Source organism: Vanessa cardui, chromosome 26 (assembly GCF_905220365.1).
Source record: "Vanessa cardui chromosome 26, ilVanCard2.1, whole genome shotgun sequence".
Lineage (NCBI taxonomy): Eukaryota > Metazoa > Arthropoda > Insecta > Lepidoptera > Nymphalidae > Vanessa > Vanessa cardui.
Window position 1 is genome coordinate 6,486,765 of NC_061148.1, and position 26,336 is coordinate 6,513,100.

At 34.1% G+C, this 26,336-nt stretch overlaps 1 protein-coding gene across 1 annotated transcript in view; it reads left to right on the forward strand.

Annotated features, from left to right (window-relative positions):
• Positions 1 to 26,336, forward strand: part of LOC124540837 (hemicentin-1-like) — a 141,042-nt gene that overhangs the window by 92,678 nt on the left and 22,028 nt on the right. Inside the window, exons 3-6 of the mRNA XM_047118563.1 lie at positions 17,381 to 17,513; positions 19,434 to 19,547; positions 21,149 to 21,234; positions 25,579 to 25,692. Of these exons, the coding sequence (XP_046974519.1) occupies positions 17,381 to 17,513; positions 19,434 to 19,547; positions 21,149 to 21,234; positions 25,579 to 25,692 (447 nt within the window). The remainder of the gene's footprint in view (positions 1 to 17,380; positions 17,514 to 19,433; positions 19,548 to 21,148; positions 21,235 to 25,578; positions 25,693 to 26,336) is intronic.

Sequence of the window (26,336 nt, forward strand, 5' to 3'; positions counted from 1 at the left end):
TAGAACCCATAACAGGTCGAAATTATCGCAATCACCTTCGATTTTTCATGTATGTATTCCTAATTAGTGCTTAAATCATCAGCCGTAAAAGAACCAAGTCTGTGGATTAAGCTCCAACCATTACGCAGAAGAAGACAATGTTTTGCTAACCAATAACACTTCTGGGCAAAGTACTTCTTTGTAGAGGCTAGACTCGACTTACATTGAAATTGTATTAAGCTTATTCATGACGCACACTGCTAAAAGAAAATATATTAAATGCAAGCATGTGCCCGTCTGTGGGTTAGTACTGCCTCATCATGTATTCTACCGCAAAACAGGAATAGATAGCATTTTTGTATTTCAATTTTAAAGATAAGCAAACATTGCCAATAAATGCACAAAAGACATGACTTTGATCTCTAGACAAAGTAATGAACAGACAGTGGTTTTGTCTAAAGACCAAAAATCTACTAGCAGAACTCGCCACACGGATAAGTCAAAAAAAGTCACTTAGAAGAAGAGAAAGAAATAAATACAAAATAACTGTTCTTTATTCAAATCGGGCTATAGGCATTTTGGATGTTAATGATCCAGAATTAAATTAAAAGAATCTTCCATAGGCTCACGATTTAGATTCACAAGACAAAGTGAGAAAAGTTACTACTACTATTTAGAAATACATTTCGTTAACGAGGCTACGCTTTTCCTTAAAGCCTTATACCTCTCGTGATCGATTCGCAACGAGTTACAACGAACGCTGATTGGTCCAAATTGCTACGGTAATTTAAACTATATAAAGTAAAAGCTTTACCCCTCGACTTCGCGCGCCATTTGATTTTAGCATAAAGTTATTTTTCATTTCTCAGATTTTACAATAATTTATTAATTCTGTATTACGCAGCTTTTGTGATATTAAGGCGATGTTGAGAGGCACCCGTTGTGGCCTCAGTATGGTGGCATGTCCAGAACTGGATGTATTTAGACATTACAGCTTGGCTTTATTATTATCATATATATAATTCTAAAAGATAACTAACGAAGAAAATAAGCCTGAGCTACTCTTTATTACATCAGCTATCTGCCAGTGAAAATCCCGTCAAAATCGGTCCAGCCGATGTAGATATTAGCCGAAACAAACATCGAACAATAAATGTACATTTAATTTATGTACAGTGTATTAATACACATGCATTGAGTAAAATGCGATTATTTTCAACAAACTGATACTCCTAATTTTACTATTCGTATAGATAAAGTAATACAACTTTTCCTCCCTATAAATGGACGTTCAAACAGGCCATTGAACCTAATAGCTAACGGTGAACCAGTTAGGTATTTGTCCTCTTAATTACATGATCACCTCAATCATTTATCATTTCTACTATTATAATTTTCTATTTGATTGGTCCAAAAAGCGGTCTTCAATGTTTGTAATTTGTCGATCGGGATATATGCTGCCTGTGTATTCTCCAAACCTCATTGTACACGGTTGAATAACCCCGATACTTCTCGTCCCCAAGAAGGAAACTATGACCACGCTTTTTTATCATCTACACTTTATAGATGATAAAAAAGACGTGGAGTTAATACCTGTTGACTTCCAAGCAGGATATATTAATTTAAATAATTTAGTTTAACTAACATGTATACTTTGTATTTTTTAAATGTTAAAAAAGAGTAGCTACTGAGTTTCTTGCCCGGTTTTTCTCGGTAGAATTTACTTTCCGAACCGGTGGTAGCTTCACTTAATTGTAAAATGACGACTCAAAAGTGCTTGTAAAAGCCTACTTGAATAATGTTTATTTCAATTTGAATTGATTTATGAGTTTTCCTAACAATAAAGTGTTCTCAAAGTCTTGCAAGCTATTGATCATATGATCTTTTAAAACTCAATTTTCGACGACCTCCGTGGTCGAGTGGTGTGTACACCGGTTTACATGGGTACGCCACTCAGAGGTCTCGGGTTCGATTCCCGGCCGAGTCAATGTTAGAAAAGTTCGCTAGTTTTCTATGTTGTCTTGGGTCTGGGTGTTTGTGCCGTCGTTACTTCTGATTTTCCTTAACACAAATGCCTTAGCTACTTACATTGGAATTAGAGTAATGTATGTGATGTTGTCCAATATTTATTTATTTATATTTAATTGATAGGTTAATTTTCTTGGCAAATATCAACCCACTCATCAAAATTTACTGGCAAATAACAATTCTATTGTTGTGTTTCAATTTAAAGGGTGAACGATCCAGTGTCAACTACAGGCACAAGGGACATTGCATCTTAGTTCCCTAAAGGTGAGGAATGGTTAATATTTCTTGCGGCGCCAACGTCTATGGGCGTTGGTGAGTAATTATTGTCAGGTGGCCTATTTGTCCGTGAGCCTGCCAATAACATAAAAAACTAATATTCTAATATTAAATTTTATACATTGGGAAATTTAGGGTGTTTTAAACAAATCAAAAATTAACGTCATATGTATTGCTCACATTATTAATTTTATTGAAAACACTGGCTATCCCGTGATTCAGAAACTGCATATATACAAAGATGATATTTTTATATTGAAAACTTTAGCGTTAAACAAAATATTCAAAATCACTACAATAAATTGTCATTCAAATATTACTCAGTATGAATAGTCCAGTCTTTATATATAGGTACATTCAAAAATGAAAACGTAATGTTGCAGAGGATACCTAGAAAAGCTTAAATTTTCGACCAAGATTTCCGGGGCGCTAAGGGCGTAAACTTGAAAAAAGAGGTAAAATTTGTTCCTCGATAACAACTTTCACTTTCATCTATTTGCCTTTTTTCTGACGAAATTACTGGACTAAAAGGTTACATGAACTAAAAAAGCGCTCAGGTTACAAATAATTGCTGACGCTAATTTGGAGGTTTAATTGGTGAATACGTTTTATACGGGTGTCAGTTATTCACGATCTAGCGCCATATGTTGACAAGCTATCTTAGATACGGTAAGATTACACCTATCTTGTGGCAAGGTTCATTGAGCACGATAGGGTTGTCAAACGACTATAGGTATATCACAGAACTAATTTTCGCCCGTATAATAGGATGATCGGTGATTTTAGGTATATAAAAATCAAAATCAAAATAAACTTTATTCAAGTGGGCTTTTACAAGCACTTTTGAATCGTCATTTAACAATCAAGTGAAGCTACCACCGGTTCAGAAAATAGATTCTATCAGAAGAACCGGTAAGAAAGTCTATTGTACTCTTTTTCAACATTTAAAAAATACAATCATATTAGTTAAATACGTAATATATCTCCTTTTTTGGGTTGCAAATTTACTTTATACCGCATTCATAATATTAGTGTAGATTATATCGGTATATAATTTATTATTAGCCTTTCTGAATCTGCTTATAAACTGAGGATCTAAAAATTTCTGCAAATTTTTAATTTGTATGTAACAGAAAGATTTAGTGTCTATACAAAGTATCGAAAAGCAAGTTAGATTAGTTTATGAAAAAAAAAAACTACAATCAAATGATCAATCAAATATTGATCAACCACAAATGCTACAACGTATTGTTTTCTCATAACTTATGAAGTCGTAAAATTTATTATCAGATGTGACTATAACGTAAATCGATTCCTCAATTCCATTTTCAAATCCAGCAGACATTTTTATCTCTGTCATCAAACAAATTAAGGGTTCTTCGCTTGGCATCGGGTCCTCGCGTTCGCACGAGAGGACCTATTTGATTAAAAGGCAAATCGCAAATACGTATTTTCGTTCGTTTACCGGTTTAATCGCACAGCAAACAATTGACTGCTTGCTCAGAAACAGTTATCTGGTTTTTTTTAATACTAATATAACTTTGATTATAAGAATGGTTTGATCGGCTCATAAGTTTGCTTTTAGGGAATTGCTTTCGATAATTTTGTGCAATAGGAAATCAGTAACAATAGAAGTATCACATAACACTGAGAGCTAAGATGGCCCAATGGTTAGAACGCGTGCATCTCGCCGATGATTTCGGGTTTAAACCCAGGAAAGTAACCCACCACTGTAAATATATCGGAAGGAAAACATCGTGAAGAATCCTGCATGGTTCTAAATTCATCGAAATTCTGCCACATGTGCATTCCACCAACCCGCATTGGAATAGCGTGATGGAATATGTTCCAAAGCCTCTCCTTAATGAGAGAAGAGGCCTTAGCCCAATAGTGGGAAATTTACAGGCTATTATAATACGTAACAAAATAACATTAGGCTGAAATAATGAATGGTAAACAATTTTGGGCTAAAAAACCATTTTTAAAAGACCTGTGCAGAACATGGTTGTGTAACTGTTCAAGGTTTGTTACATCAAACGTTGCTTCCACTTTCAGACGTATAAAATTGCCATAGTTCACTTCAATCACAATCTCGAGAGAATTACAATGTCACGAGATATATTATAATGTAACGATATTTATTCTGATATGTACCATACATTAAATAATGGATCTAGGAATATATGATACGAATAATTCACTTGAACCTTAGAGTGCAAAAAGGTTCATTAAAAGTACAGCACCTCGCCTTATTGCCTCCACTGGTGACAGAAGTTTCGTTTTTTGCCCAAGAGCGGAATTGCGATTCAACAGGGAAATGCTGCTAGCATTCTTGCTACTATTCCACGCGGTCATTATATATACAGTTACTTTATATTTGTATATATTTAAAGACTTAATATTAATAATAGTGTAAATAACTGACGACCTCGGTGGTCGGTGTTTACACCGGGATTCATGGGTACGCCACTCTGAGGCTTTGCTTGCTATTTAGGGTGTTGATTGGCTAACAATGGGTCGGGCAAAAAGTCTATGTCCTTTCTTTCAGTTCAAGTTTGCTTCATACCAAATATCATCAAATTGGTTCAGCGGTTTGGTTGTGAAAGAGCGGCAGACAGACAGATTTACTTTCACATTTTTATTATTAGTATATACTAATAAAAACGCATTTCCCATTCCAATGTTCCAACCCTGAAACAGGATCATTTCTCCACAAACACTGAGATGATATGACGGACGCTCTCGTCTGATGATTTGTTTTGCGGATACATTGCTCGTCTTGTCACGTAAATGTTTATTCATCTGTAAATAACTCGGAGATGTAATCTATATGATTGATCTGGAGCGATAATAATCTTTATTCGCTTTGCTATTCTGGTAATAATAATTGTATTAATAATGCTTTTGTTTTTGTTTTAATTTAGGTTTATATTGTTAAAGTCCTGTGATGCCCGCTAAATAGGCGGAGACCGCTGGTTTTTTAGTGGGTATTCCGGTGTAGCTGTCTTGGGCACCGGCGAGTTCCACATACCGCCCACTGAAGTGGGGGGGGGGGGGTGTGGAAAAAAGTTTCTATTATAGGCTTTTATATCAATTGGAAACCTCAATGTGTGAACTTATTTAAGAAAAATTGTAGATAGGTTATTTTACTAGTCGAAGATGGAACTCCAAAACATATTTTTTATGAAATCTTTTTCATCTTCTGCGGTGAGAGTCGAGTTACTTGTCACAGAATAGCACTACAGTTCATAAGCATTCGTTCAAAGCATCATTGTGATGACCGAATGAAAATCAACGACATTTTATTTATCAATTCCCCGTTTTTTTCATTCATATCGTCAATAAACTTTGTTCAATAATTATCTTAATAAAAGCATTGTTTAACAGTTATTTTAACTTTATTATTGAATTTTTTTAATGGAAGTTAATGTATGCATAAGTTTTGAATTTATTGAAATACAAATTAACAATATAACCTATGGTTAGCGTAAAAAATAACAATTCTAATATTTACAACGTCAAATTTAAATTTAGTTGTAGTAACTCGTTAAATTTGAGATTACAGCCTATTTCAAACACACCAGGTATATACAAACCTCAGAATTACCTATGCCATGCAAACAATTTTAAAAAGCTGAGCTAAATTGTATACTACTCACAGTTCTAAATTTAAAATTCAAAACTATTCCACTTAACTACTTAACCACTTTAATTTTATTTCATAAGTTCCGAACAACTCGATATTCAAAACGCCAGTTTTTCACCAATCAGTAATGAATATTATAGATCATTCAAGCTGTCGACCAATGACATCGCGACGTTTCGATGTCCGATGCCAAATGCTTATTTTTATTTTTATGGAATAGGTTTGCGGACGAGCATATGGGCCACCTGATGGTAAGTGGTCATCGTCACCCATAGACAATGACGCTGTAAAAATATTAACTATTCCTTGCATCGTCAATGTGCCACCACCCTTGGGAACTAAGATGTTATGTCCCTTGTGCCTGTAGTTACACTCGCTCACTCACCCTTCAAACCGGAACACAACTATACTGCGTACTGTTGTTTAGCGGTAGAATATCTGATGAGTGGGTGGTACCTAGCCAGGCGGGCTTGCTAACCTAACCTAACCTAACCCTACCACCAAGTGACTTAACCATAAAGGGAATAATGGCTTATGATTAAAATAAATACAAAGACATATTCTGTTGTCAAAATTCCATAACATTTTAACGAGCTGTTATTTCCATGGATTATTATATCGTTTGTAAAAAACTGACGAAACATTCATACAGTATGTATTCACTATAATATATATATAATATAGTTTTGTTCCATTTGTTGTCGAAACGCTTGGCCCTTGGAGTAGTGGTGCAAAAAGCTTCATCAAAAGTATAATACCTCGCCTCATTGCCTCCACTGGTGACAGGAGGGCTGGTTCGTTTTTTGCCCAGAGGATCGGAATTGCGATTCAACGGAGAAATGGTGCTAGCATACTTGCCACCATTCCACGCGGTCAAGATTTATACAGTAACTAGTTTTAGTTCATATTTGTATATATTAAAGCATTTAGTGTTATTAATGCTTATGTTAATAAATTATACTTTTTAATATATATGCTAAATGCCAAAATTGCATAACAACACATAAATACTATGGAGATGAAACTATCACAATTAATTATATATAATTAGTATTTTTATCTAAACGATTTGCAACATGATCCCTACATATTTTAAAACAAAGTCCGCGTCTGTCTGTATGTTCGCGTTAAACTCTAAAACTACTGAACGGATCTTCATGCGGTTTTCACTTATGGACAGAGGGATTTATGAGGAAGATTTAAGTATATAATTCATTATGGTTTTTGTGTAAATAAGGTGAAATAGAAAGACAATTGTTAAACATATAGGAATAAAGGAACATAAAACTGACGACCTCCGTGGTCGAGTGGTGTGTACACCGGTTTTCATGGATACGCCACTCCGACGTCCCGGGTTCGATTCCCGGCCGAGTCAATGTAGATTATAATTAGTTTATGTTGTCTCGGGTCTGGGTGTTTGTGGTACCGTCGTTACTTCTGATTTTCCATAACACAAGTGCTTTGGCTACTTACATTGGGATCAGAGTAATGTATGTGATGTTGTCTCATATTTATATTTATTTATAATAATATAAAAAAAAACTTATTTTAACCCGTGCGAAGCTGGGACGGGTCGCTATTATTTATTAAATACAGGATTTAGTTAAGCAAATATAAATAATAAATATTTAACAAAAAGATCAAACGTAACACATTTAATTAATCAGTAAATCAAAATACGGATTAGCCCAGTTAAATTCTTGTATCACGAAATAACTAATGTCGTTCAGTGCTCCTCAAACTCCGTCCCCAAATTAAGGCTTGGTAGATGACGTGATGTGATTAGATGTGGGGATACTCCGGCTTGATTGGTTGACAGCATTAACGTTGATTTGTTGTTTAATTATCGCTAGATGGCGTTGCCGAAGTTAATTAATTGCTTAATACGACTTAGTTACCATATTATCATATTACTCAGGAATTAATGTAACATTTTTCAATGATGAAAATGCGAAGGTCGGGCTTGGAGAGCCTCGGGAAACAGAGTAGAGCATATAACAGCAATAATGTAATACTACTAACGCCTGCAGCTTTGCTCGTATTTAAGGGTGTTGGTTGTGTTGTGTCCGGAAAAAAAAGTAACCTATGTCCTGTCTTGTAGTTCAAGTTTGCTAGGTAGCAAATTTCATCTAATTCGGTTCAGCAGTTTAGTCGTGAAAGAGCGACTGACAGAAATACACAGAGTTACTTTCACATTTATTATATTATTAATATAGATTAATATTAATATAATTTGACCTCTATTGACACTCTCTTGTATAGGCATTAGGACAGTTGCCTCGGTTTTTTTAGTGAATCCTAAATCCAGACCTGACAAATGTGAATGTTTCCCAAAGAGAAAGTCAAGAAAACAGCATTTAATAAAGGTTTCGTCTGATTCTTCGTAAATATTATGTGGTAGCTTTTTATACTGCCATACCTACTTATACAATGACCTAGAGCGCTTATTAAAATGTTGTTCAATTTTTCTTCACGTTATGAAATGAATTTGATAAAACCCGCGCACTGATTAGTTTTTAGTTCTATTTGCTCCGGCTAATCTCTGAAACGGCTAAACCGATTTTGAAGAGACTTTCACTGGCAGATAACTTATATAATAAGGAGTTACTTAGGCTACAATAATTATTATTGTTAAATCCGCTAGAATATATATTAATAAGACGATTTATTGTAAATTGTAACACACATAAACTGACAAATGATTTAATAATTAAACACAGTATAAATAATTATTAGCGTAATGTAAGCAAATAATTCAGAGTATTCGCCTTGCCTTACTTAAATTATAATTAGGTAATTTTAATGATTATTTTGTAGATGAAGGTAACATTACACAAATAGAATAGGTTTTTAAATAATATAACACACTTTCTAGAAAAATAATCTTGATATTTGTCGTTACGTATATACCATATGTATTAGTTTTCTATGTTGTCTTGTTGGGTGGTTATGGTACCGTCGTTACTTCTGATTTTCCATAACACAAGTGCTTTAGCTACTTACATTGGGATCAGAGTAATGTATGTGATGTCGTCTCTTATTTATTTATTCTTTTCACTTTTTATTATAAGTGAATTTAAGTGTATTTTTTTAATGGTACATATTATGTTTTATTTTTATGATTGAATAAGCATACAACCTCATATTGATTAACAATAAGTATATATATTTGATATATATCTTTTGTTGGAGTCTTATTAATTTTTTGAGGTTTAACTTTATGTTTTGTTACCAATGCTTGAAAAATAGGATTATTTTATTTTTAAAAGTCTTTTGAAATGGACATTCAATGTTCAATAGCTAATGGTGAGCGCGAAGTCGACGAGCAACGCGATTATGTAATAAAACTAGAAATATTGAACACTACAATGCAGCGATACGCTATCTTGATGTATTTAACTTTAAATGTTAACACTACATATTATAAAACAAAGTCCACGTCTGTCTATCTGTATGTTTGCGATAAACTCCAAAACTACTGAATGGATTTTCATGAGGTTTTCTCTAATAGACAAGGAAGGTTCGGAAATATAATTTATTAAGGTTCTTGCAAAAAAATCGAAATAGCTTAAATACCTCACAATTGTTAATAACGTCGAAAAAAGCAAGAAAAAACAACTATAAGTAAAAGGTAAAAATATAAAAAAATTGTCAAACCGGACTGAAGCCTGAGGAGGAGGGGGGGGGGGCAGGCTGCTTGTAATTATAATAAGTAAAGTATCAAAACATATCAGTCATGTTTTGCGGTATGTTTCCAGTTTGCTACATAATAGGGGCTACATGGGGCTAGACAAAGTTCATCAGACAATTGACAAAGTGACCACTATCGTCTAAATTATTCAATTCAATTCGTCAATAGTTGTTTGTAAATCGTATGTCTTTGTAAGTCACTTTTGTTCTTTCCATATAATCGATAATAGCCAATAGGCACAGTGGTTACAACGGGTGCATTTTAACCGACGATTCCGGTTCAAAATTCCGCTTTTGTGTGAAAGACGATATGGTATGGGACAGAGAAGTATGGAAGGAGACCACATGCACCGACCCAAAATAATTGGGATAAGGGCAGGAAGGTATGATGATTCCGGTTCGAACCCAGATGAGCACTAAATTTTGTTTATAATTAATCTCGTGCTCGGCATGGAAAAAGCCTTCTTCTTCTTGAGAAAGCCTGTATGTGCCCAATTTCAATCTGTTGCAACATTGGAGCCGCGTGGTGGTTATCTCCAAGCCTTCTTCTCAAAGGGAAATACTAGCCCTTAAAACATTACTACATACATTTACGAAGTAGATAATAGCCCATATATACCTTTATCTAAGCCCGCTAAGTTCTCACCCGCGGATTCGCTCGCGTTTTACAGTGTTGGTTGTCATGTGTCAGGCAAATAAAGTAGCCTATGTCCTTTCTTGGACCTTTGCTTTGCCATACCAAACTGTGAAAAGTGGAATGCTTCCATTTATATTAATATTATAAGCGTGAAAGTAAGTACTGTTTGTTTGTTGCTCTTTCGCGACCAAACCGCTGAGCCGAATTTTCTATGAAGCAAAATTGAACACCAAGGAAATAGTCTACTTTTTTGCCTAACATATCAACCAACACCCTCAAAAAATATAGAGGAATTTGAGTTGAGTTGGAGGTCTTCCAAGACTGGTTTCAATAACCGAAATCGGTCAAGACGATATTATGACAAATTAATTCCATCCAATAATACGGAGCCGTAATAAATTGTCATCATATCAATTTAAATGTCTGCACTTTCTCTCGCCGTGTCAGTTGGCAATTGGTGTTGATTTATTGTCACTCGTTATAGAGAACAGACAATTGGACAGTTCTCGATGTTTTATTTGTGCAATATTTATAACCATATCGTTAAGATACACATGAACTAATGTTTATGTGTATTAAAGATCATGACAATTAAATAATAAGAGCCGAGATGGAACAGTGGTTAGAACGCGCTTCTTGTATTTTTTTTTCTGTTTCGGTGTACAATAAAGTATATTTATCTTATCTAATCTTAACATCTTAACTGATGATTGCGAGTTCAAACTCAGACAAGCACCGCTGAATTTTCATGTGCTTATAATTTTGGTGCTTGGCGGTCAAAGAAAACATCGTGAGGATTCATACAGATATGTGACTAATAAAAGAGGAGGCCTTAGCCCAGCAATGGGAAATTGACAGGTTGTTATTATTATATACTATAAATAATAATAATATCATGTAGTGAGATATCGTTTTTCATTTATTAATAATCAATTAATTATTAAGCTGAGATGGCTCTGTGGTTAGAACACGTGCATCTTAACCGATGATTGCGGGTTCAAATCCAGGCAAGCACCACTATATAAATATGTTCTTAATTTGTGTTTATAATTCATCTCGTGCTCGGCGGTGAAGGAAAACATCGTGAGGAAACCTGCATGTGTCTAATTTGACGACCTCCGTGGTCGAGTGGTGTGTACACCGGTTTTCATGGGTACGCCACTCTGAGGTCCCGGGTTCGATTCCCGGCCGAGTCGATGTAGATTACCATTAGTTTTCTATGTTGTCTTGGGTCTGGGTGTTTGTGGTACCGTCGTTACTTCTGATTTCCATAACAAAAGTGCTTCAGCTACTTATATTGGGATCAGAGTAATGTATGTGATGTTGTCTCATATTTATTTATTTATTTATTTATCGAAATTCTGTCACATATGCTTTCCACCCGCATTGGAAAAGCGTGGTGGAATATGTTCCAAACCCTCTCCTTAATGGAAGAGGAGACCTTATCCTAAGCTGAGGGAAATTTACAGGCTGTTACTTTACAATTAATTATTTAAGTGACTCAGTATTTACAACAAAGACACGTCGTTCCTATCAGGGTTTGTATTCACTTGTGTTGCTTCACTTCACTGCAGTTAGTTTTTTATTTGACGCTACTTTTACAATCTTGAATGTGGTTTAGGCAGATAAGACTCTCGTCTATATCCATATACAACAACAACAGCCTGTAAATTCCCACTGCTGGGCTAAAGGCCTCCTCTCCCTTTAAGGAGAAGGTTTTGGAACATATTCCACCACGCTGTTCCAATGCGGGTTGGTGGAATACACATGTGGCAGAATTTCTATGAAATATGTCACATGCAGGTTTCCTCACGATGTTTTCCTTCACCGCTGAGCACGAGATGAATTATAAAGCCAAATTAAGCACATGATTCAGCGGTGCTTGCCTGGGTTTGAACCCGCAACCATCGGTTAAGATGCACGCGTTCTAACCACTGGGCCATCTCGTCTTTATATCCATATAGATTATTATATATATGTTTTATTATAAGAAATGGTATAGCAAGCATAATATGATAATTTAATTAAGGTCCTAAATATTAATATTTCTTAGTAAAATATAAGTTTTAATAACAGTTTCGACTCAGAATCTTATTTGATAGATGAATATCTAAGTAGATATCACTATAACTATGTTTCCTAACAAAAGTCGTCACAAATTAAACCGATATTTACTTTTCGGAATCGAATACGACTTACTGAACCGTATTGTACCAAGTTTTAATATATTATTCTGAAGGCAAAAAGGACTCGTGCCGACTAAAAATAAAATGCTAATATATTCTTTTACTAAGGGACCGACGTTTTATTGAAATTAATGTAATATAAAACATTTTATCCAGGATCCAAAAAACATTTTCCATAATAGAAATTCTTGTTACGTTTTATTTGAAGATGTTTTTTTTACCAAGTTAATATTTACTAAATAATTAGTTTTTTTTTTTATTAATAAACAGGCGTTGAGAACTAATTTACGTGCTTGATACGTGATGGTTTAAATTATTTTAAACAATTCGTTTATTTTCCGCTAAAACCGTTATAGTTCACTAGCTATTCCCGCGACTTCGTGCGTTTGAATTTAACAAAAAAAGTTATCATTGTAGCCTAAGTTATTTGTTATTAAATTAGCTATCTGCCAGTGTAAAGTTTCGTTAAAATCGGTCCAGCCGTTACAGAAATAAGCCGGAACAAATTGACAAAATTTGTATACGTACGTTTGTTTTACCTGCATTACCCCATGACAATATTCCATAAGACATAAGACTAAGAAAATAACTATATAAATCAGCCTAGCAGTACTTAGTGTATTCGAATTGTTTTGTATGCATAAATGTCACTACTTAGTAAACAACATTTTCACTTTCCAATTCTAAATAGTAGTTTAAGAAGTATCACGTGATATGGATGCTGAATGTTAACAGATCTACATGTCATGTCAGTTTTCTAGCCTCGAAATCCACGTAAACTCACATCTCAAAATCGTATCGTAATGTACCTGAGGATATGTTTGAAAACACTTTAGCACATTGATATACTTTGCGTACATACTCGAGTCTCTTCTGAGGATGGAGCTGAAATATTTATTGACTGTCAAAAACCTAATACAGGTTCGACAATAAACTCCTCAAACGATATAAGAACTGGTGGTAAAATCTCAGTGAGATCTTATATTTTTTTTCAACAATTTTCGTTAACAATGAACATATATTTGTTACATATAACGTATAACTGAAACACTCTTGAGGTGATCGTTACATTCTCGAGTTATATTCTAAAAAGTCAGCAAAATAAGAAATAAAACGTAACAATATTTTTCAAGTAAATTTCTAGACGAAAAAAAAAAATACGTTCACTCCGAACCAAGTACAACATAATTACTTCTCTTACCCCGATATGTAACCTCTTTGCTCCGCAAGAAGTTTGAAAAGGTTTTAAAACATAATTCTGGCCACAAATCTCGAGTGGCCATAAAGTCTTTTGAAAATAAAAAACACCTCGCAATATTTATGCGTGATTTTTGAAGGACTATTGTGCGCAGGCGTGAAAAATCGCTTCTAGATGGATTTCTATTGTAAGAGGTCATTCCGAGGGTTCGGCTCCTTTTGAATTACCTACAATTGTTGTGCAAACTTTTGCCGGAGAACAGAGTGGGTCTGTTGTTCAAATTCTTAAGACTTTATTAGTGGTTGTAATGAATTTGGAGCTCGTGAATTTATTTTATAGCGTGGTGTGGGCTAAGGGCCCTTAATGGTGTTAAGTATTACACTATTCTAGGTTTTTCAAAATTTACAAAAACATTTTTACCCCTTGAAGTCACATGTTTTGTGACATAGAGTGGGGGTCGTTTAGGAAACTTCAGCCGTGTATAACGCCATATTCGACATGTGTGAAGTAATGGAATAAGTATTGAATAATTATTTATTATTGACCCCCATTTGATTGGACTGGATTATACCGGATTGAACCGGATTTTGAATTGTTTTATTCAAAAAGAGTTTTATCACGTTCTAGGTATTAATGCTTTATTGAACCGCCTTTTCTATATTTATCTTTCTAAATATTATTTAAAAAAAGATATATCAGGAAATACGAGAACGAAACTTATAACAAGTTTTCAAGTTTTCTCGGACAATACTTCCGGTCTATTCGATGCTATAATAAGCGCCTATGGACGTCTTTAATATTTCCTTTTCCTATATATAATAAATTGAAAATATATTTCCAAGAACGGAAGGTTTTCTTGCGTTTATATTGAGTGTTAGGTCATTGGACAAGCCCGTCTGGGTACCACTCACTCATCAGATATTCTACCACCAAACAGTCATACTCAGTATTGATGTGTTCTGATTTTAATGGTGAGTGAGCCAGTGTAAAAGCACAATGGATATAAAATCTTACTTTTCACGGTTGATGCCATAAACAATATAAGGAATGGATAATATTTTTTTAGTGCCATTATCTATGGGTAGACTTTTTAGCAGACAGATTACTTACTATCTGGTGGCCCTTTTGTTCATCCGCCTACCTATAAATCCCTAACTCATAATCACCTATACCTACTTCATAAAAATCCTTTATTTATCTCTTACTATAATGGAATAATTAAATGTTAAACCAAATTTAATATCATACTGTAATATATGAGTATATGGTCTCATTATTTATAGCTAACCTGTTTTATTTTTTAAAAGAATCTGTTTATAGATTACAAGAATACGAAAATAGCGTTCGTCACGTTGATAAATTAAATTTCAAGCGAGAACGGAAACTGCGAAGAGATGCCTCTTGTATTATTATATTATGTAATAAGACATTTTAGAAACGCAATATATCTTCTGAAATGAGATGTTTTTTTAAGTCACATAAGTCACGTCACATTTGCGCTTTTAGAAGTATACACAATTTCTTCCATTGCCAATGAATGGGATATTAGACATCAAACACAGATATTACTCTCTCATGTACAGTCAGAGTAAAAAAACCTTCGTCAGTTTTCAAATTCATTCCTTTATCAAGTCTTAAACTCTTAGTACCTTTTGAATCTAATCATTGAATCGTTGCGACGCAATATGTCATTCTCGATCGGTAAAGCAGATTATCCCATACTTGGTAGGGTAGGGTAGGGCTTTGTGCAAGTCCGCCTGGATAGTTGCCACCCACTCATCAGATATCCTAACGCTATACAACAGAAAGTACGATTGTTGTATTACGGTTTGAAGGGTGAGTGAGCCAGTGTAACTACAGGCACAAGGGACATAGCATCTTAGTTGGTGGCGCATTCACGATGTGTAAGGAATAGTTAATACACTGAGCACACGAAAATAGATCTTAAGGTGTTGAACCTTTTCTTACTCCGACTGTATGTAGTAACACTGGCTCACTAACTTGAAACGCATTGCTGTCCCTGTCTCATGGTAACAGCCGAGGTCACTCCGGAAAAATCCGAAGCGAGCGAACGACCCAAACATTCGCTTGTTCCAAAATACTTATAGGCTCTTTTTCTATTGAAACTTTGGATCTTGCAGTAGTACTGTGAAATACTTCATTAAAAGAGTATAACACTTCGTGTTATTGCTTTCACTGGTGACAGGGTTCGTTCGTTCTTCGCGTAGAGGATCAGAATTCGCATTCACCATTCGACGACCAACAAGTTTCAATTCATATTAGACAGACGTAAGCATTGTGTATTTAAGGACACCATGTTAATAATTCTTATCTATAAACATAAATGCCGGCGGTTTTTCCGAACCGATACGACATGGGAACCTTCAAGAAAAGCGTACTCTTTTCTTAAAGGCCGGCAACGCACCATCAAGTCCCCTGGTGTTGCAAATGTCTATGGGCGGTGGTAATCACTTTGCATCAGGTGAGCCTCCTACTCGTTTGCTACCTATGTCATAAAAAAATAAATAAATAGTCATGTCTAGCATTTAGAATATATGATTAATGTTTTGTACCAACCCAGACACTTGCACGGAGCTTTCAAAGTTTTCATAGCATAAAGAGAACTTATTTAATAAGCTTTACATTGTACACATAAATATTTGTCGTGTCAACTCGGGTCATAAAATTTAAACTTCTATTACTGAGAGTATAATTACAAGGTTAATCAAGGTTTATAAGAAGAGAGTGGAGTTTAATCACGATTTCCAAGCTTTTCTGGCAAATAACAAGATGTGTGTGTTAATTTAGTAACGAAAGTGCAAATTGCTGTATATTTTGGTCTTATATGCTCGATTGTTTACTTGAAAGTCGAATTAAAGATTCTATGTAATAAGTCTTTGAAAATAACTAGTGTTGGAATTTAGCATTGTGTTAGTATATCTGTGTGAGTTTGTCTATCAACACACAGTATAAAACAAAGCCGCTTACTGCCGTCTGTCCTTATGTATGCTCAGATCTTTAAAATTATGCAACGGATTTTGATGCGGTTTTTTATAATAGATAGAGTGATTTTAGAGGATTTTTTTTGTATATAATACATAGACATTGTAGTAAAGATACACTGATAATTTTAGAAGTTTCTAAAGTGATGACGTAAATAAACAAATTCTGTTGTATATATACCTAGTATCAGTATTGCGAGCGAAGCCGGGTGCAATACTAATGGTGCGTTTCTTTTTAACCGACATCTAAAATAAGAAGGTTATCAATTCGACATGTATATATGTAACCATTTTAAGAATTGTGTGCTTAAAACACGTCTGCTTAATTTCGTAAGTGTATGTTTGCATGTTTGTCCACGAATTTCTCGAAAACTGAAAGTTTCTCTTTACCTTAAGGAACAATAAGTTTTTTACGGGTTATTGAACTAATTTTGCAAATAGTTTTTCACTTTTTGTTTTAATTTCTGGGCGAATGAATTCGTTCGAAAATATGACCTTATTATTCGTCTAATTGTTTTTTCGATAATTTTATTAGCCTTAGATAATTTCGTATTAATCGACCATCTATTTTATTTGATAACGTCGACGCAACTCTATAGCGAAATAAATTACACTAAAAACGATTTTCCATGACATTTTCGGACGAAAAATTTACGCTATAATTCCATAACATATATTATCGTACTAATTTATAATTCTATAATTTGAGTGAATTACAAACACATGTTTTTGTTACAGCTGCTATAGAGTCTTTTCATTCTGGCGTGGGCGGCGCGGTGGAGCTGCCTTGTGACGTCACACCCGCCCTCCCCAACGACAGCATGGGCCTTGTCATCTGGTATAAGCAAGGGCACGACACGCCGATATACACGTGAGTAACATTATTAATAGCAGATGTTAATTTACTTGCTTATTGGGTTCAAAGCTTGTATCAGCCGGGGATTTCCTCAACCGTAGTATGCAGCATAACTAATATTAATATTGTATTATTGTTATTATTAAGATGCGATAGTGTTCTATTATAGTTTAGTATGGAAAATGGCAAAAGGGTATGTTATGCGTAGGAATTAGGAGTATGTTTGGAGGAAGGTCTTGAGAATGGACATGGATGGATATAGAGAAAGGGGACCCAAGGATGGATGGATTGTGTGAAAGACGATATGGCTGGAAATATTATTGTGTGAGATGACGTCAGACAGAAAAGTATGGAAGAAGATATGCAACGACCCCAAACAAAATTGGGATAAGGGCAGTAGGATGATTCTCAAATGCGGGTTCGGTGATCCACAAGTGGCAGATTTCCTTCCGATATATGCAAGTTTCCAGGATGTTTTGTTCCATCGCTGACGACGATGTAAAATATATTTCAAAATGTGCGAAAACACCTACCTAGACCTATATTTTTTGTGTTAGTTCTAAGTTCCATTTTAAGTCTTTTAAGTTAATATCATGTTTTCTGATAATAGGTGATCTTTGCCCATAGACACTGGTGATTTAAGAAATAAATGGCTACCAATTCAAAGAGTCGTAATTACATCGATTTTCTATTATCGCCAGCAGTAATTATCGTCGATATATTCTTTGTTGTACTAGTAGTTTAAAATAGGTTTGTGGGTAATGTCAAGATGTAGACGAAAATGGCCTTTGAATTTCTTGCCTTGTGGTTACGGTTTGAGTGGTGACCAGTACAACCAAACTACAACCACCAAAAACAACATCTTAGTTGCCAACGTTGCTAACGCAATGGTAAGTGGTGACCACTTACCATCAGGTGGTTGATTGTGATTTGTAATATATAAGAGTTTGTCTGCTTAAACGCAGTGACATTTAAATAATGATTATACCTACATTACTATATTGTGCACTTATGAGTTGTATAAATATTATCTAATATCTCAGAATCGTTTCATTCAAACGTTACATAAACAAACGTTGCACAAAAATAAAAGTATTTTCACTTAAACAATTCTCAAACATTATACATATCAAACACAAGCTTTAAGCTCATAGATAAACTATTTCTCTCCGTGTACCAAATCCTCAGATCACGGGTGCCTTTTAAGGCTCGATTAAGATATTAACCGCTGACGCTGACTGACAGGCGGGATGCTCGCTTCAAAGCAAAGCGCGCTTTAAATTGTTAGCCTTCGTACACACGAGAGTCGTAAAGGGAGAACCGTTCAGTATCTTTGTTTGACAGCGATTGACAAGCTTTAGCGTAATCAAAAGTATTCTATAATTACATGCAAATAATTAATTACGATAAAATAATAATTATTATTATGATTAATGTAATTTTTCTTACACTTATTTATTACGGGATATTTACTATGTTTTTTATTTTTATTTAATGGAAGTCGATTTGGTAAATATCGCGTTTTAAATATCTATAATAATAATTATAATCATGTTAATTTAAAATCCTATAATATCTTCTTTAACACTGACTTAGAAATTAAACGTTCTCAATTTAAATTTGTAATAAAATACAACTTTCAAATATTAAGAACAATTAAATCAACCGAATATATTTCTTTCGCTTTTATTTCACATGTGTAAGTGAGATGGAAATGTACTTTGTGAAGTTGGCTATTTTGAGCATCTTGACGTCATAATGCACTAAAATAAAATATTGAATTTCGTACACTCAGGCCTTCAATTAATAGAAATAATAAAAAGTTTTTAAAATTATTGATAATTATGCAATATTTGAATTTCGAACACAGTTGAGCAAAATTTAACGCAATATTAAAAACAGAGGCAACTTATAATTAATAATATTTGTTATTAGCTATGATAAGCGGGAGGGTGTGACGTCACACTGGTCTGATCCCTCGACGCTGTCCACGCGAGCCACATTCCGCACCAACACAGAGCCAGCAGTGTTATTACTCACCAAGCTAAGGTAAATATATATATTTTTTTGTTATCGTATGTATGTAGCATTGTTAGAATTAAATTATATTTGTGTATAATGATCTATATAAGCTCCCAAGCACGTGTGCTTAGTTTCGTAAGTGTATGGTTGTATGTATGTTTGTCCACGAATTTCTTAAAAACTAAATGTTATATTGACAAGATAATTTTTAATCTAAGTTGGGTACTTTAAATTAGGGAACAGTGTAGGTTTCATCAAAATCGGTCTATTAGACAGAGATGGACATATTATTGAAAATACAAAATTAATTAGTACACAAACAATTTTTACGTTAACGTTTAATGTTTTATTTGTTTTCAACTGTTTGATTGAAATTCCTAAATTTGTAATTAAATTTTATTGAAGATTACAAACATGTAATTAGGAATGAACGTTTGAACGAACGGAATGAATTAAATATTAATTTTATTTCAACCTAATTATACGTCATAGAATATTCCAGAAAACGACGTAAAAACAATATGAATCTTTCATCCATAATATTGTAAATTATTTATTAACTAGCTGTGCCCGCGACCTTGTACGCCTTTGAATATAACAAAAAAAATATTATTGTAGCCCCAGTTACTCCCTATTATATCAGTTATCTGCCAGTAAAAGTCCCGTCAAAATCGGTCCAGCGTTCCAGAGATTTGCCGGAACAAACAGACAGACAGAACGACAAAAAAAATGTTATTTTGGTATATGTACCGTGTATATATACATATACATTGAGTACAAAAGGGCTATTTTAATATTACAAACAGACCTTCCAATTTTATTATATGTATAATATTTATTAAATTTAGAGTTGATGTGTATACGGCCTTACAAAATAAGCTTCCCCATACAAAAAACCGTTGTATTCGTGGGAAGTGGGTTACGATATACGATACCTAAAACGTATGAGCTTTGTATTTCTAGTGATTTTTGTTTTTGTAAAATAATAAGTTTATAAACAGCTGTTTGTTTTTTTTAATTGCGAGATTTTTAAACGACTTTTGATTAATTGTTTAATGAGTATTTAATGAAATTCATTTATATTTTAATTCCCAATCAGCTGTCTTTATTTGCTAGTAATATATATCCAACTCCGGAAAGTCACTACATCCTCCTTGGGACGGATACCTTATTCGTTTCTATAATAAAATTCCGCAGACATTTTTAACTTTGCGGTTTCGTAAAATCAAATCGTTTGTAAAAAATACATTTCTAAAAAAGTTATATTATTCGATACAAGATACGAGTTAACACCTGTTGACTTCTAAGCAGGATATATTCGATTAAATAATTGTATTTAACTAACTTGACTTTGAATTTTTAAATATTGAAAAGAGTAACTACTGAGTTTCTTGTCGGTTCTTCTCGGTAGAATCTAATTTCTGAACCGGTGGTAGCTCAATTAATTGTAAAATGACGATTCAAAAGTGCATGTAAAAGCCTACTTGGATAAAGTTTATTTTGATTTTTCTTTTTTTTATTAAGGTATCACTTTTGTAATTTTCAGTGGGTCGTACCTAAAAGCCCTACAAATTAAATGGTGGTACGAAATGTGAAGACCAAATTCAATAATGTATCCATTTTTTCAGGGCTGAAGACAGTGGGCAGTACAGGTGTCGGGTGGACTTTATAAGATCACCCACAAAAAACACAAGACTCAATCTAACTATACTTAGTAAGTATATTCAATGTTATATATATGTCAACGTGAGATTACAAAATGCGTTAGATTAGATTAATATAGCGAAAAATAATACGTTAAATTGCAATCATATTTCACAGTTCACAATATGTGGTTAGATTATAATCTGTCTCGTCAGATTGTAATCTAACAAATTTTGTAAATACATCTACATATACTAAATTATAAAGCGATAAAATATAGTATAGAAGGTTATCTGCGGTACAATATTTCCAATTATATGTGTTTGTTTATTAACATAAGAATTAATAACATTAATATGTGTAAAAATAAAAAAAAATAGTTACTGTATAAATCTTGACCACGTGGAATAGTGGCAAGGATGCTAGCAGCATTTCCCCTTTGAATCGCAATTGTTTTTTAATTGGTATAAAACTACATTATTCCTGAGTGCTTTTGAATATTCTTATTAATGTTGCATCAGTGCGGTGCTGGGTCTTATCGCTAGTATTATGTAAATTTATAGAATATGGGTACCAAGGGTTTATAATTAAAGTTATTTTAGTCAAACTATAATAGTGTGTTACAAATTATTTGGATTTTTTTATGGTATAGGTTGGCGGACGAGCATATGGGCCACCTGATGGTAAGTGGTCACCATCACCCATAGACAATGACGCTGTAAGAAATATTAACTATTCTTTACATCATCAATGTGCCACCAACTTTGGGAACTAAGATGTTATGTCCTTTGTGCCTGTAGTAACACTGGCTCACTCACCCTTCAAACCGGAACACAACAATACAGAGTACTGTTATTTGACGGAAGAATAACTCATGAGTGGGTGGTACCTACCCAGACGGGCTAGCACAAAGCCCTACAACCAAGCATACAAATAGCATTCAAGAGTTGATTGCACTACAAAGGAATCTTTGCAGTTCCCAACACGCTTCGTTCAAAAACATTCAAAAGTCGGTCCTCAAAATTAATTGTAAACTAAGCTATTGAAAACAAAAGCGCGTAATGTTCGTTTGTAATTTAATTTCGTAACTTCCTTGTTGACGGCATCACTAATTAACGTTGCTTAAATTTGTGTAACAAAGATTTCCCTCTTTATGACGTCACAGATTTGACACTCAAAAGAAGACAGTGTTGCTTGACTGATCTCTCTATAAAAACTAGCGTGCACTGGTAACTTTTGTCATATATCAATATGTACAGATACAGACACAAATGTCACGTCGTAATGTGCGCGCACCTCCATACATATTCATGGACTCGACAAGAGTGACGAAACAGTCACCGTGACAAAAGTTACCAGTGCGCGCTAGTTCTAACACTTAAGTTCGTCACATCCAGATATAATATATAATAATTAAAGTATAATTTATTATGGATCAGTTTCCATCGAATTCACCTTATCCATGAACGAAGTTTTTATTCTGAACGCACCCATAAATTTCCAACATGGCCGTCCGTTGAACTGTCATATTGAATTTAATATCGAAATATCTCGATTGTACGACTTTTTCGAATATTTGTTGTCGACTAAAAAATCATTACTTTTTAACTATCTATATTTGTGGATAGGTTTCGATCGGGTCTATCGTAGACTTGTAAGAAAATATTAATATAAATAGACTTATAGATAGGCATATTATGATATTTATATACAAATTTACGAGCGATATCACCCGCAGCTATGTATATAGGTATCTGTGACGTCACAGACCTATACCGTCATTAATATCATTGCATATTAAATTAATGGTACACCAAGACCTATTGAATTCATAATAACTGTATTTTGTATACATAATTTGATTCTAGGTTGACCATCAATTAAATCATATATTTTGCTTATATTAAAGCATTGTTTCTGTTTTGTACATAGTATATAATAAAGTACTGTATACTCATATATAGGCGTGTGATGGACATTTCGGTTTTACAACGATCAAAATTGAAGAGCTCTTATACCTTTCACTGGTCAAATCTTTTACTGATAAGATAAGGCACTATAAAGTGAAATATCATTCAACCTCGATCCAAGGTTGTATCCTCGAATCGTTATATAAAAGTAGTAGTAAAGTAAAGTAAAGTAACAGCCTGTAAATTTCCCACTTCTTGGATAAAGCCTCCTCTTTTATTAAGGAGGGGGTTGTACATATTCCACAACGCTGTTCCAATGCGCGTTGGCGGAATGCACATGTGGCAAATTTTCGATGAAATTAGACACATGCAGGTTTCTTCACGATGTTTTCCTTCACCGCCGAGCACGAGATGAATTGTAACACAAATTAAGCACATATATATGCATAAAGATGCACGCTTTCTAACCACTGGGCCATCCCAGCGCCCCAAAAGGAAAATATTATGGCTAGTCCTTTACAAACAAATTTACGTCCATAGGTATCCATAGGCGTACGTTTTTTTCTCGCTTAGTTTCAAAGGGCGTGAGACGTTTTTTAATTCATTAATTTCAAACTATTTGTTAAGTATTTTACGTGAACAAATAACATGGGAATAAATGGTTTTCTGATACTAGCGATACAATATCTTCTGTTAATTAAAATTCATTTCTGTTTCTTGGTTATTACAGTCTAAATTGCCTTGACAAATTCGAAGTATAAAGCATTCAAATCAGCATTAATTCAATGAATTTGTATATTCCGTTTCAAAACAGAGACATTCGAATTTGAATGAGTCAATTAAAGATGTTAATTGATTCCAAGTATACAGTTTCTTGTAAATAAATATAAATTGAATTATCATTTGGATCTTTAAAGTGCCCATAAGGTACTCGAATATATATTAAGAACATGAAAGCATCCACCAATATCATCTTTTATCATCCTCCTGCCCTTATACCAATTTTACTTGGGGTCGAAGCATGTCTTCACCTTCCAAACTTCTTTGTTTGACGTCATCTCTCAAGTACTTTCCAGTTATATCTTTCATACTATCCATCCATCGTTTCTTTAGTCCCCTTCCTCTATATCCATCTACAACATCATCAAAAACCTGTGAGCCTGTAAGCTCTTACTGCTGGCCTAAGGCTTCCTCTCCCATTACGCTATTCCAATGCGGGTTGGTGGAATACACATGTGGCAGAATTTTTATGAAATTAGACACATGCAGGTTTCCTCACGACTCCTTCACCACCGAGCACGAGCTGAATTATAAATACAAATTAAGCACATGAATATTCAGCGGTGCTTGCCTGGGTTTGAACCCGTAATCATCGGTTAAGATACACGCGTTCGAACCACTGGGCCATCTCAACCCTATTCATCCACGTCAATCAATACCATCAATAGTCTTAATTTAAAGCGGAGCTGCAAAGCAACAAAAATGCCATCTTTTGGTATTTTTTTGGATATTGGTTGAGTTGTTGTTTTAGTAAACAATATTAAAAAGCGTTCTCTTTGACTAGAATAGGTCGTAATATAGTTGATGATCATTATGTCCTGAACGATTTCGGTGATGGTGGATCTGACTATGCATATACAAAGCACAACACAGATGCACCCGCCATTCCTTTATTCTTATAACCGATAGGACGGCGAATTGTAAATGCGTTGGACCAACAGTCTAATGTGTTTTCTGGGGGAAAGGATCACACTTCTAACTTCCAGACTCCGCAATGTTACTGGGAATTTTTTCGACGGAAATAAACCTACTCATAATGCATCAGGTCGAACTGGATTTTGAATATAGAAATTGGTAGCCAAATTTTGAAAACAATAATTATTTTACAGACATCAATATTAACCTGGTGGAATATGGTCATATACGCCACTATAAATAACTCTTGGCATGTTCAATGCACCGTACATTATCTAAGATGTTTAATTGCTTATGTATGTTATTACACTGGCTCACTATATTTCAAACGTAACACAGCTAAAGTGATTTATAATAGTATAATTAATTATAGATCTATACCAAGCAGTTATACGAAGAATTAGAACTGGGAAAATCGTATTAAAAATACAAAAGGTCATATCAGTAACTCATAATTATCGTTATTGGACAAGAAACAATAATCATATGCCTTTTTGTGTATTAGTAATTTTAAGCTTGTGTGGTTTGATGTTTTCGGTATAATGTACAGTCGAGGTAAGAAAAGATTCGTCTTAAGATCTATTTTCGTGTGCTCAGTATGAGCGATAATCTGGTTTACCAATCGAGAATGACATATTGCGTCGCAATGATTCGATGTTTAGATTCAAAAGGTACTAACAGTTTTAGACTTGATAAAGGAATGAATTATAAACTAAAGAAGGTTTTCTTACTTTGACTGTATTCCTATTACCATAGAATTTACTTTTAATTGTATGATTTTTTTTCTTAAGCTGTTTTCTGGTTCACAGTTCCACCTGAGCGACTGCTGATTCTGGATCAGGAAGGTGACGAGATCAAAGGCGGCGTTCTCGGTCCCTACGACGAGGGCACTGAAGTCAATCTCACTTGCGTCGCTGTTGGAGGCGAGTTTGCTTTGATCTCTAAGTGGTCTTATAAATAAACTGAGATGTAACACACGTATAATAAAACTGCATCTATCGATAAAGAAACGTTAAAACAATCATTAATCACAACACTATCGTCATTAATTATTTTATCATTAATCTATACTGTTATAAATGTGAAAGTATCTCTGTCTGTCTGTCTGTCGTTTTTACGACCAAACGACTGAATCGATTGTGATGAAATTTGCTATGAAGCATATTGAGCTAAACCGTGGTTGACAACTAGTATAATATACATTACGGATACACAAATATATGTGTTGTACAGAAGCAAATAATTGTAACGAATGAATGAATGATTGAACGAAGTAATAAGCGTAGTTTTATTCACACAAACTTCACGATCCTTTTTCGAATGGCTGATTTAATTGTTAGTTCAATTTCGAGTCAAAATAAAAACCATATTTAATCAGAAAAAATGCTTTAATCTAAACGCAAAAAATCAACATAGATGCTAAAATATTGTACAGCATAGTTTTGTGATTTATTAAAATAATGATCTATTTGAAGCCAGTGACAGTAAATATAACTCCAGGATATAATTCCAAAAATAGTAATAAAATACATTACTTACAAATGCGGCTTCATTTGCGTATGGGAGA